Source organism: Podarcis erhardii (genome assembly GCF_964252035.2).
Source record: "Podarcis erhardii genome assembly, chromosome: 1".
NCBI classification, from domain to species: domain Eukaryota; kingdom Metazoa; phylum Chordata; class Lepidosauria; order Squamata; family Lacertidae; genus Podarcis; species Podarcis erhardii.
Window position 1 is genome coordinate 84,159,461 of NC_138497.1, and position 18,102 is coordinate 84,177,562.

Genomic DNA, 18,102 nt, shown 5'->3' on the forward strand with positions numbered 1-18,102 from the left:
AAAACAAAACTCCGAGGTGGCTTTCCCCTCTGGAAGCTAAGGCCCGAAAAAGACCCAATATGGAGGCCAAATGGCCAAAATATTGGGAAATATTAGAAAAAGATGGAGACAATTGGAAATTGCAGAGTTTGGAGAAAATGAAGGATAAAGTGCGAGACTGGTTACATTACGCTCAGATTAAAGAAGTCTTTAAAAATGATAAAAAGTTAGGGTTCCAGGTGGAGAAATCGAAGTTGGAAACAGAATTGTTAGAACCAAAGACTAAGGTATTATCAAGAATGTATAACTTGCTGTTAAAATGGAACACACAAGACTAAATGGTTAAATCGGCTATGATAAAGTGGGCACAGGACATTGGGCATAACATTATGTTTGAGGACTGGGAAAGGTTATGGACCACTGGGCTGAACTTCACCGCATGTAATGCTCTGAAGGAAAATGTAATGAAAATGATATACAGATGGTACATGACCCCAGTTAAACTTGCCAAAATATACCATTTGTCTGATAATAAATGTTGGAAATGTAAAGAAAATGAAGGAACATTCTTTCACCTCTGGTGGACTTGCCCTAAAGTGAAGGCCTTCTGGGAAATGATATATAATGAGTTGAAAAAGGTATTTAAGTATACCTTCACTAAGAAACCAGAAGCCTTCCTCCTGGGTATTGTCGGCCAGAAGGTGTTAAAGAAGGGCCGAACATTTTTTATGTATGCAACAACGGCAGCAAGGATACTCATCGCTAAGAACTGGAAAACTCAAGATCTACCCACACTGGAAGAGTGGCAGATGCAGCTGATGGACTATATGCAATTGGTGGAGATGACTGGCAGAATCCGAGACCTGGGAGAAGAAAGGATTGAAGAAGATTGGAAGAAATTTAAGATTTATTTACAAAAATATTGTAATTTGGTTGAATGTTAAGAAGGATGCTTGATCATAAAATAATTGACCACCACTAAATTAGACTGGAATTTGATGATAAGTGAGATTAAGGAAAACATAAACCTTTTGGAGAATTGTTAGATTATATTTAAATGAGTGGAAATAAGATTGTAAACAAGATGATAATTTGCTTGAAAAAATTTTTCAACGATGTAAGTGGGAGCAGGAGACGTGAGGAAGTCCAAAGAAGTTATGAGATTTTGTTATGATATAACTAATGTTGTTTATTATTTGTGCATTTCTTTTATATATAAAAAAAACCTTAATAAATATTTATAAATAAATAAATAAATAAATTGAATTTCCTCTTTTAATCCACCAGCTGAGGATCAAATCGGCTGCTAAGATTGCACAATCTTTGCGCTACACCAATATGAGCTGCACTGATTTTCTAGAATTTGGGGTGGGAGTATTCCAAGTGCAACACTGGCAGGTGGGAGGATGTTTGTGATGAACCTTTAGTCAGTCTGTAGCATACCCACCCCACCCAATTTTCCCCTAGCAGGTCCCCCCCTAGTGGATCAGTGTTGCATTGGTTAAAGAGGAGCAGTTTTTGAATGATGGGTGTGCATGTGTGCATAACAGAGAGGGAGGGAGGGAGGGGGAGAAAGAGGAGGGGGGGGGGAGAGATGGAGAGAACATATGAAAAGCCCTGCTGGATCACACTAAAGTCCCATCTTGTCCAGCATTCTCATAGTGACTAACCATACTTCTCATAGCGGCCAACCAAATGCATCTCTGAAGCCCTCCAACAGGGGATGAGAGCCATAGCCTTCTCCTTCTCCAGATCTTCAGCAACTGGCATATTGCCTCTGACACTGGAGATAATCTGTGGCTTTCATGAGAGAGTACGGAATTAGTACTTCCTTCTACTTACCTATGGTTTGCTTTAAATGTCCCTGCATAGCTTATAGGAAATTGGCTCAGCTCACGCTGTAATTTTTAACATAGGGGTCTTACTACTTTGACACTTTGGCGTGCGCACGCATGCTTGCGCACACATACAAACATTTCTATGACTTTTGCTTCCAAACTTTCCAAGTTCTCATGCATGGCTTCTGTTCCTTTTCCACTTTCAGATCTTGGTGATCTTGAACTTCTTCCTGCCACAGGTTGTGCCCGTGCCAGATGCTTTGAATGTAAAGGGATGTTTGATCCTATCTCTCAGTTAACAATGCTCTCTGAATCGCCAACAAAAAGAGGCAATATCAGGTTCATAGAGTTTGACGGAGGGGAAAGAAGTGCCCAGACCAATTTTGTCCATACTTTCAGTTTCAAAACTATCCTGCGAATGTAAATTTTTGGAATTGCACCAAAATGTAATTGTGATAGTCAAAGCTTTCTTTCAACCAGAGATCATCTGAGCTCAGCTTTGGCACCTCTCAGGTGGGTGCCATTGCCGTTCTAGCAGAGCAAGGGAGACGTTAATGGTGAGCTCCAGCACCTCTTTTTCTAAAGAAAAGAAAAGAAAAGAAAAAAGCACTGGTGATAGTCAGATTCTGGGCTACGGAATCCTGGCTTGGCCATAATTCAAATAACATTACCGATGATTGGACTATGCCCTCAGAGTTGCATAGCGAATTTTGAATATATATAATGATATGCAAATTAGATCTTAGTTTTAAATGTTCAGTGAAGCCCTGTAAGTTCTCCACATATCTTCGTTGAACAGACAGCTCAGTTCTGCTTATCTTTGGAGAACAGATGCTGTTGGTTCACAAAGCTCCAAAGACTTAGCTCTGAAATTCCTTAAAACATATTACAAGGTTACATAGAGCCTGACAGGGTATATTTATGGATGAGATGATGCAATTCTGAAGTGGGCTGTTTTGCTTTTGGATTTTTTTTTATTTGACAACTTTATGTCTCATGACATTCTCAAATCTTTCAAAAGCAAAAAGTGAAATATTTGGAGAAAAGAGAGAAGACAGCATGTGTTAGTAAGACACAGGGCTTGTCCACACTTCTGTTTGTTCTGGGCCTAGAAAGCACCCCAGAAAGCAGTTGTCCTGTGCTTTCGACGCTTGGAACCTTTCTAGGCAATTTTGCTTTTATCCTACTGGTTTTCCCTAGGAAAACCTGCTCTTTAGCACCAATTTGAGGGAAGCCAGCCTTAAGAGATGCACCAGCAAAATGTGCTCAGCTTACAAGCAGAAGCATTTATGTCCCACTCAATTAGGATACATAAATGCTCAGTTGTTGCTTTTTGCTGGATATCTAAAAAACACAAAATCATCTTTCAATGATCCCTGTGTCTGAAGAAATACAGTATGCTGAATGCAAAGAGAGAAGGATAATACATGAAACTAGCTCAGAAGGCATGGCAAAGCTTATTCTCCTTGTATATTTCTGCACTAATTGATTCCACAACCTCTTTTCTCAGATCCAGACTTGACACAAAAGAGTACTCATATCTTTAATTTAGAAGCAGACCTGGGAAGTGGATTCCCAGCCTCTGGGATCAGGGTATCAAACTAGGTTTCTTTCCAGAAAATATATTCTCACACAGCTATGCCTACACCAGCAAAAAGCTGCTGGTCAGCTCCACACTGATTACATAACTGCCCCATGTGAGCTGAATTGCAAAAGGTTGTGAATTGATGTTGGTTCCTGCTCTATATCTGGGACATTTTGCTTGATGCAGATGGACATGAGGATCTGTGCTGAGACCAACATTTATTGCTCTGCACCTGACCCACTTTTAGTGACTATGCAATGGGACGGTAAATGTGGTTGGAGGCGTGACGTGAGCGTGTCAATCATATGACCTCCTTCTCACTAGCTGAACTGCTGCTGAACTTCTGCTCAGGTTATCAAAACGCCCTTTTGGTCATTGCCAGCCTCTGACTTCCCCCAAACAAGCGCTGGATTATGATCTCTCTCGATCTCTCTCTCTGGTAAACCACATCGATCCTCTTTAAACCGGAACCAACTATGTCAATGCAATCAAAAACCAAGACGCAGCCTGAAAGGCATCCTGATGTATAAATGATGCTTGTTATTTTAATGAGTTTTGGAAAGGTTGGACAAAAATCAAGTCAGTCTTGCTGGGATGAATGAGATCTACTGTTTTGCATTGCTGTGCAAAACTACAAGAAAGAGAGGAACCTACTTATCACAGGCCAGCAGACATTATTCTCAATATACATAATAGAAAAAAAGAAGTACCAGATGTCATTCTATGTAGTAGTAGTAGTAGTAGTAGTAGTAGTAGTAGTAGTAGTTGTTTTTAACTAGAGCAGACCTATGTTGCTTTTTTTTCTGTTGGAAAGATCTCCAAATAATTTTTTCACTAGGGTGGCATGAACTTTCAGTATGAAAATGAGAGCTGCCCTTAGCCATGGCTGTCTGCGGATGTTGTTCTATTTTCTGCAACTCTGGAGTGAAAGCCCATTTTCTCAGTGTGGCCATCAGAGGGACAACCAAGCCAATACCAATAAAAAACTGCAGTGGGGCTGAGATCCTTAAGCGCACCTTGAAATAGTCCCCTGCAGTTCATGACAGCTAAATACAGGCAATTCACTACAGGGTATGGGAACAATAATGCCATTCTAGCTCGCAAATGAAGGCCTATCAGAATTTAGCCCTGAATAAACCAGTTTCCAGATCCTGAAAATCACATAAAGGCAAACATTTAGGGTCATTTGATATCACCCCCCCCCCATCACAGTGCTCCCCATCACTTGGTAGTGAGATCAGTGTGAAAATGTGATTTTTGTGAAGGGCATGTGACGATTTCTTAGGTTTCCTGAATCTATAACAGTGTCAGAGATAGTCCAACACGTTCTGATGTCTGAAGCTGAACACTGAAGTGCTTCCCTCATAGTCGAATTGATCATCACCATCCATATAAATGATTGACAACTTGCTGCCTGACATCCTCTGCCTGATGCAGGTTGCCTCACCCTAAAGAATGAAAAGATCAGCTGCGGTTGGTGAAAACACTCAACTCCAAGCTGATCTCACCATGGAGTGTTTGAGGGGGAAAGATCCTAGCATGGCACATGAAGAAATGATGGTTATGTGAGTGCACTCTGAAAAGATCCTGCCCTTTAAGGACAGTTTTACCTGCTGTCTTCCTGATTTGGGTGAGACTGGGTGAGAACAGTGGAAGTGCTCTCTCCTCCCACCCTCCTCTCTCCAATCCCCCCATCCCTGCAGCGTTCAGTATCTTGTTTGGTCCTATTTCTATGCAAAACCTAAAAAAAGTACAAGTTTCAAAATACGTTAGCTATGCTCAGCGCACACAGAAATCTCTAAGAGATAGTTATAGGCTTTATAAGGTGGTTCCCCAGCGGGGAACATTGGCTGTGGTCTTATAGTTTAACACGCCAGCTAGGCATTGGAATCCTCATGTCCGGCTTTGTTGCTATGAGCCTTGGCACGGCGAGTCTGGATGGGAACAATGATGCGCAGTCATCAATGAAGGTCCTTGGCTGCATTCGTCTGGTCTTCAGACCAATTTATAGGAGGCGGATTTGCAGACTGAAGACTGTGTATGTAATGGTTGAAGTTGAGATGAATTCAATTTGAATCCCGCCCCTGACATAGGCTTCCTATGTGACCTGGGAAATGCATTGCCTCTTTTTATACTCCCATATGAATTTGCCCCTTTGCTCGCACCTTGGTGGCTTTGCAAGGATAACGGCAGATGAAAATGTTCTGGGGGATGCTGAATGAATGGAGACAGCAAAGGGCCGTGAGAATCAGATGGCTTTGGCCAGAGTCACCTTCCCTTCCAATGCAAACTTTCTTCCCTCCAGAATAGTTGGTTGTGATCAATAGAAACAAGCAGTCTCCAGCAGAACTCAGCTTCACAAGTCCTTCCAAGCTCCCCCTCACTTGGACTGTGCCTCGCTGCTTTCAGCCCTGACTTGTAGCACCACCTGCTGCCCGAGCTTTGAGTGCAACAACAAAACAACAACTCTCAAACCAGGGACAAACAGGCTGCTATTTTAGGGTGGGATTCAATCACATACTGGCAAATTCAGGTTGCATAATTCTAGTCGACTGGTTTCCCCCCCCCCCCAACGTTGTCTAACCTCCCTGCGAACAAATCAGAATTAATAAATTGCCAGCGGCATCTAATCTCCCTGCAAACAAATTAGGAAGGACAAATGTTCAAGAAACAAGTCTGGAAGCACCCTTAAAGTGCTTGAACACTCATTCCTTCTGGGGTAATAGGAATCTGCAATCAGGAATGTTTGGCACCCTCGTCAAATTAGTCTAAAACAGTTCTGCAGATACTAGGGAGGATTTGCAAACCATAATATATCATATCCTTACATGTTTCAAAAAACAAGGCAGCCCTTCACTCCTTGGGCAAGATCTTACCACGTTATCCCCATTAAAAACATATTTCTCCAGAAAAGTTTTAGCATTGGCAGCTTTGGGTTTCCCCTTTGTAGCCTATATTTTTTCCATTCATGTTTAATTTCAAAGGGAGTCTGCCAATATCATCGGCTCCGGTCTATAGCCTCGGTCTAACCTCAGCCATGTACACTTCAGACCAACTTGGCTAGACTGTGCACTGTCTCCTCCCTTCTGAGCTAAACACTACTGGCAAGGGAACTTGTTTTAAGGTTTCCCCTCCTGTGATATAGTGATTCTCTGTGGGCCACCTATAGAGGGAGATTCTTCTCAGGGGAAGGACTCCACGAAAGGCTACCTAAACAAAAAGCCATATACAGCTTTCAAGGAGCCAGTCACAAAAGCAGGAGACACTTGTATAAATCATAGCACCATCTATGCTAAATGATTAGCAGTTGGACTGGAAAGTAGTTTTATCTGAGGTGGGTTCTCTGGCCCTCATATTTTTGGGGGTCTCCAAAATCTGCTTGGGGAGCTTGATGGCACTGCTGCAAATAAGAATAGATTGAGAGACTGGGCCACTGGGACTTGTTAAAAATGGTTTTAAAAACACAGTTCTTTCATGCTTGGGAAAGAATGTATGAAATGATGGCATGGGATAGTTCGAGAAACAGAGCGCTTCAGACCTCCAAAGAGGAAACCTTTGATTTTTCCAGGCCAGTCAGTGTGATGTGCGTGTGCAAAAGTGTGTTTATGCTACAGCCGTGCATTCAAGGCATTGACTGAGAAAGGTGCAACAAGGCATGAGAGATGAGGAAAGCAAAGGATGGCGAATGGTTTGAGTGTCTATCAATGTCTTTCAGTCGTTTTCCAGGACATGGCTTGCTGGCGGTTTCCAGTGCGAAGAGGATTGTACAAGGCACGCTTCAGTCTCCCTACCCTGGCTGGCCCCATCCCCCGTACCTAGTAAGGGCTCAGTCCCACTTACCTTTCACCCTGTGCTTTCTAGGCAGAGGTCTGCACTTTAGAGTGCTATGTCCAAGCACTCTCTCTCCCCCCCCCCTGAAAACCTGCTCTTCAAGCACAGGCTGGAGAATTCGGTTGGTTGGTTGCCTGAATTGGCAATACAGATTTTCCGCAGATTGCCATTTGCTCTGGTTCAGAGCGGGTTTTCAGTGGCGGGAGCACTTGGACACAGCTCTTACAAGTGTGGATTGTGCCTAGAAGCACAGCATGAAAGGAAGTCTGAATGAGCCCTCAGAAAGATTGGTGAGCGGCAGTCTGCTGCTCTTGTACAGGGGTTGGTGGTTGGGGGGTAGGCCCAAGGAAATGGCACACCAGGGAAAAGACAAGTCACTTCGCTTTCCCTGAACTTGATAGCCCTTGGCTCCCCCCTGGCAGTGGGTGGCGCAGGAGCAGCAGGAAGGAGCAGGCCGTGTGGCTACATCTCCTCATCCTCACTCGCCTTGCTCCAGCGGTGGCAGCAATTGGCAGTGATGCCCAGCAGGAAATTGGTGGCCACAGAAGCAATGGAGACGACAAAGCCCACAAAGGCAATGAAGAGATAGTCATCCAGTGTCAAGGTCAGGTGGCAGGCCTTGAAGCTCTCCTCCGTCAGTGAAAACAAAGGGGCTCCTTCCACTTCGGGTGGCTCCCGGCACTCCGCCAACTCAGTATCTGCAACAAGAACCAAGAAGGTCATGCCAGCACCCACAAACACAGAGCAACACCCAGAGAAGAGCGCCATTTCTCCTCCTTTCCCAACCCATGCCTCTCTGGTCTCATCAGAAATTATAGGAAGCTGCCTACAGGAAGATAGGAAATTAGATCTTTGTCCATCTAGTTCCATGATGTCAAAACTGACAGGCAACAGCTCTCCAGGGTTTTGTGAGGCAGGGGACAATCATAGTCCTACGTGCAAATAATGCAAAGCAGATGCTCTACCAATGACTCTTAAGAACCAAGAGGCAGGTGGCAATAAATTCTCAAACGTTTTCATGACAAGGTATGTTCTATGAACACCCAGACTTCTAGCTGTAATTAGGGATGCAGGATGAATTCAGTGTGGAATTCCTGAAACAATAGGTAAATCAAAACACAGCTATCCCCAAGGTCTGTTGGGAGATTATGCACAATGAGAGTAACAACAACAACAACAGCCAGAGATTGTGCAAAATTCAGTCAACACTCTCCAAGACCTACAGGAGATTATGTACATTGACCAGGAAATGTGTACAACTATCCATTCATGGAGAGATTAAATGCACATTTCCCATGAGGTCTGGTAAATGTGCACAATGAGTGGTTGTTATGCACAGTAACCTCTCAATTCACATTACCCCCTGACATATACAAACAGCTACTTTAGTCTCTTTTTAATACCCCAGTTTCAGTGTTGTTTGCTATTCCACCCCATATGTGTGCAAGTGCCTCTTCCTATCTACCCCTGAAGATACTCCCAGCCCCCCCTTATTATTGATGCTTATTATTGTTATTATTATTAACTGGTATTCAGAAGCATCATTGCCCCTGACAGGGGAAGTAGAACATAACTATTAGGGATTGTATCACACACCAGATTAAATTAGGTAGATGCTTTCAAGAAATAACAACTGGGCTCACCTTAACCATTCTTCAATTTTCTTTCTTCTACCCCATCACCAGTCTATGATCTCTACCCCCATCTCATTCTAATTTGTAACACAGACTATAAGACAGCCTTCTGCATCTTAGTGACCTCTGTTCTGGTTGAGGATGCTAGGAAGCCATAATCCAAAACTTTCAGAGAACACCAGGTTGGAGAAAGCTGCTGCAAGAAAACCAATTTACACCTGCAGTAGAATCACACTGTGAAGCGTTTTTTTTCATGGCTTATAACATGCCAGACGGGAGAGGTGTGTGTGTCACATTTCTGAATGCTCCCCCATCAGAAAAAAGCAAAACAAAACCAAAATCCTCCTTGTTCATAGACAACTAGAATGCCAGGGAGAAGGGCTGCACACTGATATTCTCCCTGATAAACAATGTTTCTTTGTTCAGGGAGACTACGACTGGATCTACACTGATCTAAAAAAACACTAGGAAAAAACGTTATATAGCTCTCAATGAAATTTTCTATTGACTGCTGTACAGCACCCCCTGCTGTCACATTTTATAACACATTTATAACATTATAACTCACCAGCATAGATTGGTCCTACATGCGTGTATCTGGTGGGGAGTAGGGCTAGGCGATATCTGGTTTTCAGCAACTAAATACAGCCGTTCCTTGAAAGTTGAATGGAATCTGCTATGGAAGTCAGTTTGACTTCCAAAATGTTTGGAAACCAAAGCATGGCTTCTGATTGGCTGCAGGAAGCTCCTGCAGCCAATCGGAAGCCTTGGAAGCCCTGTCAGACATTCGGCTTTCTAAAGAACATTCAAAAACCAGAACACTCACTTCTGAGTTTCCATCATCCAGGGGCCAAGGCGTTTGAGATCCAAGGTATGACTGCACTGCAACCAGAACAGAGGTCACTAAGATGCAGAAGGCTGTCTTATAGTCTGTGTTACAAATTAGAATGAGATGGGGGTAGAGATCATTGTGATATATAATGATATATCACAATGTCTGGAATGTTTCTCAGCTGCTTCTTCCTCCCCACCTTAGGGAAACCAAGATATATTGCCCAGCTCTACTGAGCAAGCCTCCATGCCACTCTGGCTCAGGAGAGTCAGAGGGGCAGAGAGGCTTCACTGAACTGCTCAGCTGGGGGACAGGAAGTCTCCCACCCCCCAATACCACTCTGGCTCGCATTAGCTGAAGTGGTGTGGGGCTTCCTCAAAGGTGCAGATAGGTGGAGCCCAAGAAGGTACTTTGTCAGAACTTTCTCAGGCTCCATCTGCCTGCCTTTGCTGTCTGCAGGCAATTTGTCAATCCTTGAAAAAGCCAACAGACGTTTGCTCTGATTCAGCAGCAAAGAGTCAGTTTGGACTAGCGGAACCGAGCTTTGCAGAGGGTAACCACTACCTGAATGTTAAGCACTAATGAAAACTCACTGGGAAGTTTAGACTTGCCATCTTAAGAAACTATAAGAAGGTGCACAATTGGATGAGGGCACCAAATCAGAAAACCAACAGCCACCCCGTGCATCACTGCCAAAGCTGGAGATGGATGGCATCCTTCTCCGTCATTGTCTGCTATGCATCAATCACAGAGATGGCTGGGAAATGTAAATAGAATTGATGCTCCAAGGAGATGAGAATGATTGCTAAAGCAGGACTGCCTTCTTCTGGCTCCGCAAGGGCAGGATTTCCTGTCTCCAGGTCCCCTCGCTTGCAGCTCGTGAGATAAGCAAGAAGGTCAGGAAAGGACTAATGTCAGGGAGGGTAGAAAAAAATCAATAGAGAGTGGGAGAGGATGCTGATTTATGATTCCCAATGCGAGCTGGGGATCTGTCACTACAAGGACGCAGGGAGAGCAGAGCAGCGTGATGACACGTCACAAGGGCAGCTTGTACAGCACATCTCATTCCCTTCTAGCTCTGACAAAATCTCGGCTTTAATGAGCAGAAAGCCTCGGTGTGCTTCTGAAAGGCCATTTGCAGCATGGTGGCAGTCACTAGGCAGCTCCACACATGGTGGCATTATTGTGTGGAAATCTGGTTGTCAGTGGCCTCCAATTATATGGTGAAGTGAGCATTGCCACTGCCAGCCTCCAGGTACCAAAGGGCTCATTCATCTGTCTCTTTGCTCCTTAAAAGCTCTCTGTGCAATGGATCTAACCAGGGTGGATTTGATTTAAATCAAATCAATTTAAATCACGATTTAAATCACGATTTAAATCATGAGTCAGTAAGACTTGATTTAAATCATTTTTTTTACAGAAAGACTAATTCTTGCTGGTATAATCTTAATATGTACAACCAGATGAAGGTTTCATTTTTGGAATAATAATTTTTCAGAGTAGTTTTTACAGTTATATCAAAAATTCCTGATTTGGTTATACTCTTAGAAATACACAGACTGATAATTATGAAATTATTGTGAGGTTTAATATGTTAACTGTTTATATTTGGACAACTTTTCTGCTGTACTTTATCAGAAGGAGAAAAATCATCATTTCCTTAATAACAACTTAAACAATTTATTTAACTAAAACAATAACATTATAGCATATGCATCCATGCTTGTTAACTGATGTGATTAAACTTTTTTTTTAAAGGCTTAGACTGTGTAGAAAACTATCTTCAGAAAGATTTTTCCTCCAAAAAGCATTTTATTTTAAAAATCAAATTTTAAAAAATAAATAAATCCATTTTAAATTAAAAAAAATCCGATTTAAATTTAGAAAAACCTGATTTTTTAAAAATTATTGATTTTTATCCACCCTGGGCCGCTGCCTCTAGCCACATGGGGAGGTGATCCTCACTGCGCTCTTGGAAATCAGTGGATGTGAAGAGTCGGGTTGTGTGTGATGAGGTTCAGGCCTTTTTGTGTGTGCAGTTAGAGCTGCCACAGGACTTTTTAGCAGCCGCCATGCTGCACCTGCTTCTTTGCCCCACCTTTGTCCCATAAATAATAAAAAAGTGAGGCAGATGTGTGTGGATAAACTAGGCCCCAAACTATTAACATTAACAGAAGGAGATGGCAATGGGAACTGGCTGAGGCAGAGCTTCCCGGCATTTTCTGCCTGCCTCGACTCCATCTGGCGATGCCATTAGGTGTCGTGGGAGACTCCCCCGAGTAACTACCCCAAACCCCAGGACTCTGCATGCATGCAAGGTCCAGGGGGGCTCTTTTCCAGCTTCCATGTCCCAAAGTCCTGAGCGGCGAAACTAGGGAATCCCTTGTCCCCTCAGAGTGCTGACCAGTGACTATGTTTATAATCCACACTTACACTGTCCTGACCCTGTGACAGTACTTTGATGCCACTTGTTACAAAGCTATCACCCAGACAGTCAGAAAAGAGTAGGAGAAAGGAAAACCCTGCTTCCTTCAGTCAAGGCTTATCTACACTTCCTCTTGCTCTTCCCATGGTGCTCTTTAATGCTCAGTTGGAGCATTCCATGGACTGTTGTTGGTTCTGATTTAAAGCCAAAGAGCAGGTTTTCCCTGGGAAAGGAGAGGGGCAAGGGGGAAACTGCTCAGACTATGCCTAGAAAGGGTGGTTCTAGTGGAAAACCACTTGGACTCATGCATTCTAGGTATGGGACAAGCCAAAGTGTGAACAAGCCTTGTTCGTTTCAGAGGCAATTTCTGCTCAGCCCTGAAGTGGCCAGATGTTCTTACCCTGACTCATATTCTAGGAGAAGGAGAGCACCTCCCTGCTCTGCCTAATATTTCTAGCAGAGCAATTCTGATTAGTAACTTTAACAGGCCATTTGGAAGAGAGTAGTGACCTGTTTAGTTAACCAAGTACTTTATTTGAATTTCTGTATAGCAGTTTTCGCGAACTGCAACTACAGATGCAGCAAAGTACCAAAATCTAATGAATTCACACACACAAATGCTGCATGGTTGGGGAAACTTACAACTGTCTCTAAACTTTTTTTTTGCATTGTGTGGTTTATAATTCCTAGGAAACTGTGTAAAACAAACTGTTTCCTAGCATGGCAGGTAGGGAAATGCAGAATGCCGTACTCAGTCAAGGCACAGGGTTCAAATCCCATGATCCAAAAATGCCCTTCTTATCCTCTCTGAGAGAACTGCTGCTTTTATTTCAAGCTGAGACAGAGACCCAACATTTTACCCAGAAGTTCACAATGTGTTGTGTAATAGTGAACAGAATGACAGAAATCCCCAAGGTGAAGCTAACAACTGGACTGCAGTGTAATTTCACCTACCTGACATGCATCGCTGGATCCTATTTCTCAACCACTTCAGCAGTGGCTCCATGGTGCAACCACACACCCAGGGATTGCCTCCAATCTGAAGAGTCACCAGGCCTGTGAGACCCTCCAGGACTTCAAGGCTGAGGAAAGACAGGCCCCCATAGCTGAGATCAAGGTCACGCAGTTGGACCAAGCCTCGGAAAGCCTGGGGGTGCACCTTCCTCAGCCAGGGATTGTGGCTCAAGTCAATGTGCACCAGGTTGTAGGCCTCTTGGAACATGTCAGCCACCAGGTGAGTCAAGTTGTTGTAGCTCAAGTCCAAGTGGGAGAGGCGCTTGGATGCCAAAAAGAGTCCAGCGGGCAACTCAACCAGGGAGTTGTTCCGCAAGTCCAACACCCTCAGCTCGGAATAGCAGGTCAGGTATCCAGGAGGAATGGTAGCGATGCGGTTGTGAGCCAGGCTCAGGTTCCTGGTGTCCAACGGAAGGTCTGGTGGCACCGAAAAGAGCCGAAGCCCACTGCAATCCACAACCTGGCTGCGACATGTGCACAAGACCGGGCAGCCGGTGACGGCACTGGCAAAGACCACCACCGCTGCCACAAGGAAAGGGCTCAGTATCATGGCAGGGCAGCAGTGGGGTGCAAGCTGCTCTCCTCCCAGCTGGACACAGTGGGCATTCATTTTGACAAGCTAGAGGCTACATGGCAGAGGGAAGGCCAATCAGGATGGGGAGAGCAGTGGGCAGGGATGCAGCCCAGCAAATGGGAGCCACCAATACAGAAAGCCTGCTACATTCTGACTGGGAGGAAGGGAGGACATTGAACCCCTATTTGTCCTGCTCTTGAGGAGAACAATGTGCCTATGGGAGAACAATGTGCCAAAAAAGGGCTGTAAATAGGCCAGAAGCAGATGATTTCTGGTAGTTTTATTTAGCTGCCAAAAAAACTTTTTACTGTAAGAGGATGAAGAAGAGGAAAGAAATACATTTACCTGCATACATGCACATGTGACCACCTTGGTCTATGGAGATAATCTGTGTAAATAAAGCTGGTGGTTTTTACCCATGTTTGTTGAGCATTACATATCTTGAGCTTGAATTAAGAGACAATGTGTTCCTTTTTTTTACCTTGTGTTAGCTGGAGACATAGGCCTCTCAGAGAAGTTTGCTGTCACTCCAGAAAAAATATATAATCAGGCCCATAAATGTTGTTTCCAGTGACTCCACTTGTCGAGCATTGAAATGGTCTTCTTCTGGAGTCACTGAGGTGTCTTTTAACAGGAGCATTTATAAACAAAATGTGACTTTTGCAGGGTTCAATGGCTCCCCTTGCTTAATTTCCCATGTGCTGCTGTCCTGGTGTAGGCGGGGCCCTCTAGGAAAGGTGAGGAGGAACAATGGCTGGACACAAGCCACTTAGGAGTCTGTGGTTTCTCTTCTCTGGAAAGAAGGTTGGCCGTCATCGCTCAGTTTGGAACTACCAAAGAGCCACAGAATCCCATAGCTGCACGGATTCATGGTGTCTCTGACTTTGAAGTGCTGATGTGGAAGCCATGTGTGACAATGGCTACAGGATCCCAAAGGCCAAGGTCAAGAGGTTGTGATGCTGTCCTTTAAGCCTGGTCTTCTTTCTCAGCAGGTGGCAACAAGACTCTGACTGTGCAACCTGCCAATGAAAACGCAATGAGGATCAAAGGCACAGCAACCATGGTATTGATCAGCTTGCATGCTTCCCCAGCCCTTTCATATACTTCTTGTGGTTGCCTTCACTACAGTTCACCTCTTCCTTCACCTCGCTTTACAGTATCAGCCACCATGCATTTTTCACAAGCCGCAACAGCAGCCCCTCATTTCTGATCTGACATATTTCTGGGGACTCCACACAGCTTCCTCCTCTCTGTGTTTCTGATGTTGCAGCCATAGACTTTTGTGCAGAGAAGAAAAGCGGTGGGGGAGAGCTTTGGCATGGCTCATTTGGCAAAGGAGTAAATTCATGTAAAAAAAAAAAAGCCAAAGCGATCAGATTAAAATGCTAGATTCCACTTTGGGGAAGTCCTTACAAATCTCATCTCTGCAACTAACTCCTACTTTTGCTCTCCCCTGGGTTTCACACAAACTGGTCATTGTCCCTCAGTCAAGATGACCCCCATTCTCTTTTCCTAGTCCAGGCTCAGCTGCGGGGCACCACCCTTTCATCCACAGAGGTCTACTGAGAGGCAACTCATAGCTCCTTCCTCCACCATTAGCTGCGGAGGAGCTTTGGGCCTCCACACAAACACACCACTTGAATTTTATTCTGTTGGGAGAACTAGGCCTGCATTTCAGATTTCCCTGCATCCCTCACCATCCCTCTCCTTCATCCCTGAGTCTCTGCGCATGACTTCCTAGAGGCTCTTCCCTAACTTGGACCACACTTCCATTCTTGCCTCTCTCTTTCCACACTCCTCTCCTTCCAAAGCTTTCTTCCTTCTCCACTGCCATTCTCCCCTCTCTCCGTCTCTGTTTTCTGTTGTCTCCTCCTCCTCCAGCAAGAACAACCTGGATGCCCTGCAGAGCTCACATCCTATTTGCCCTCTCCCCACTTATCCTTGCCATGTCCTCTTTCCACCCATCGCCTCTTCTCCATGACACCCCATTGTCAAATGCACCCTTCATCCTCACCCACTGGACACACCCTGCTCACACAAGGCAGGGAGTACCCAAGCCTTAGTTTTCCCACAGACGCACAGCACACAGGCACCCCCTCTTCATTTCTCCCCCGTCACATCATCAATTTTATTTTGTTCAAAGGAGACACTTACTCTGAGCAGAGGGTGGCTGTTTTTTGGTTGGAGCTCAGCTCAGCTCTGGTGCTGCGGACTCCTGTGCTGGTTCCTTCCCATTCAACTGTGCTTCTTGCTTCCTTTCATCCTTCCTTTCAGCTGCACCTCTAAAAGACAGAGATTCTGACAGTCTTCTCATTGAATTGCAGCTACTGTTGCGCTCTCTCTCTCTCTCTCTCTCTCATTTCAGCCAGGTCTTTCCCCACCTCCTCTTCCCTCCTTCTCCCTCTCCCGACACCCCCCTCTTTTTTCCCCTTGAGGGCCAGGTACTGACGTTTCACTGTCTCTTAGCAACTGCCTCCTCATCTCTGAGCAACAGGAGAGCTGGCTGCAGACCCCACTGAGCTGATGGGGGTGGGGGGAGAGAAGAAGAAGAAGGATGAAGCAACAGAGGATAGAATAAAAAGCGCACCCACGGAATCCCAGAGATGGGGGGGGGCACGTATCCTGGAGGGAGTGGGAAAGCAGAATCAGGCAGACGGGGGCGGCTGGAGATCTAGGAGACAGACAGGGGCAGAAAACGAGGAGGCAAACAGGGACACACAGAGACACGGAAATTGAGAGCGGGGGAAAAGACTGGGAATAAACAAGATATGCCAGGGAAGCAGCTTCTCATTGCTGACTCGGATTCTTAGACTGCGAACACACTGTACATTTAAAGAACATTTTCCCCTCAAAGGATCTTGGGAACTCTCACAGAGCTATAATTCCAAGCACCCATAGGAAACTACAGTTCCCATAATTCTTTGGAGTGGGTGGGGGACTGAGCTGAGTGTCTACAGAAAGGGGGGCATAAATCTAAGGTCAGAAGGCAATTCCTTGCCTCTTCCTACAGATGATGGCTTTTAAGTTGGAGACCAACTCTTCTCTTCGCCAACAACCTTGAGGCACCAGACATCCTGCCCAGAAGCCATATTGGCTTTCCCTTTGTGGCCTGTGGCCACTTCACAGAGCTTTTGATTAGTTATTTAACACTCTCCACATGTGTGTGTGGAGTTATTTTCCCTCCTTTCCCTGTGGGGGTTTGGCACCTATTAGGGGGACGTTTCATGTCTGTTTTCCCCATTGCCTCTTGCTGGCATCTGGTGGGAAGACAGATGGTGTAAAAACCCCAGGAGAGAGGTTGCTCTTTTCCTTTTGTGTATGGAGCTCTCCCTTGGGTAGATATTAATTGGTTTTATTTCAAGATCCCAATAGGCTCCAAAGGGACCTCCCACCTGAAACGGACTTCACAAATGCAGATCTATCCTTTGCCAGCTAAACTTCACAAAGGCACAGCGGTGGGTAAATATTGCCTCATTTCCTTCCTCAGAAGCACAGCATTTCTGCCTGAGCTACTTTAGAAACCTCACCAGGTATGACTCAGGAGAACAAAGCCTGCCAAATGTCAGAGATCAGTCTTTCCCAACCTGGTGCCCTCCAGATGTCATTAGACTACAATTCCCATCTTCCCTAAACATTGGCTTTGCTGCCTGGAGTTGATGGAATTTGCAGTCCATTGATGGGGAACCTGTAGCCCTTCAGATGCTGTAGGGCTCCTGTTCTTGTCAGGCCTAGCCAACGGTCAGGGATGATGGGAGTTGTAGTCTACAACCAGATTCCTCCACTCCTGTTGAAGTCTAAAATATCTGTAGGGCACCAGGTCGAGGGAAGGATATAACAGAGTGTTCTTGATGGTATTTGCCAGTTGTTTGGCCACCAGTGAGATTTGTAGCCTGTAAAGCTACAGCCAGGGTTTAACTTAGCACTGCACAAATCTCCAAAAATAGGCTCTCAGCCCTGAGTCTAGAGACTAGATGGCCTACATCCTCCTGCAAGGCCTCTTCAATATATTTTTCGGCACAACAGCAAATGAGGCACAACAGCAAATGGAACCTATGCAAGTTCCAGCTCTGATAGCCACGTGTGTGTGTGTGTGTGTGTGTGTGTGATAATGAACGTGTACCTCTGTACCATTGTTGTGTGACAACAATGATCTGTTTTGTTTTGTTGAAAAGAATAAAAATATTGCTGCATGTCACCCCAATCTCTGAGTGGTGGGAGATACTCAGGGTTTGTGTTTCCCTTGGAATGAGGCATAGTGAAGACTGTGGTGTCTTTAGGATATATGGTTTGTTCACACATATCTACTGTGTATCCTGAGCCTATGATGGAGGGGTTCACACCATTAACACCCAAACAGGGCCCTGGACTCGAACAGAAATCAGAGCAATCT

The 18,102-nt window shown here is 44.9% G+C and overlaps 1 protein-coding gene across 1 annotated transcript; it reads right to left on the reverse strand.

Moving 5' to 3' along the window:
- Nucleotides 1–6,709: 6,709 nt before the first annotated feature.
- Nucleotides 6,710–16,277, reverse strand: LRRC55 (leucine rich repeat containing 55). Its single transcript, XM_081852023.1, has 3 exons — nt 15,867–16,277; nt 13,079–14,731; nt 6,710–7,931 (listed from the first exon to the last, which is right to left on the reverse strand). Exons 2-3 carry the CDS (start codon nt 13,746–13,748, stop codon nt 7,696–7,698), a joined length of 906 nt encoding a protein of 301 aa, XP_081708149.1. The 5' UTR covers nt 13,749–14,731; nt 15,867–16,277; the 3' UTR covers nt 6,710–7,695.
- Between the last annotated feature and the right edge of the window lie 1,825 nt (nt 16,278–18,102).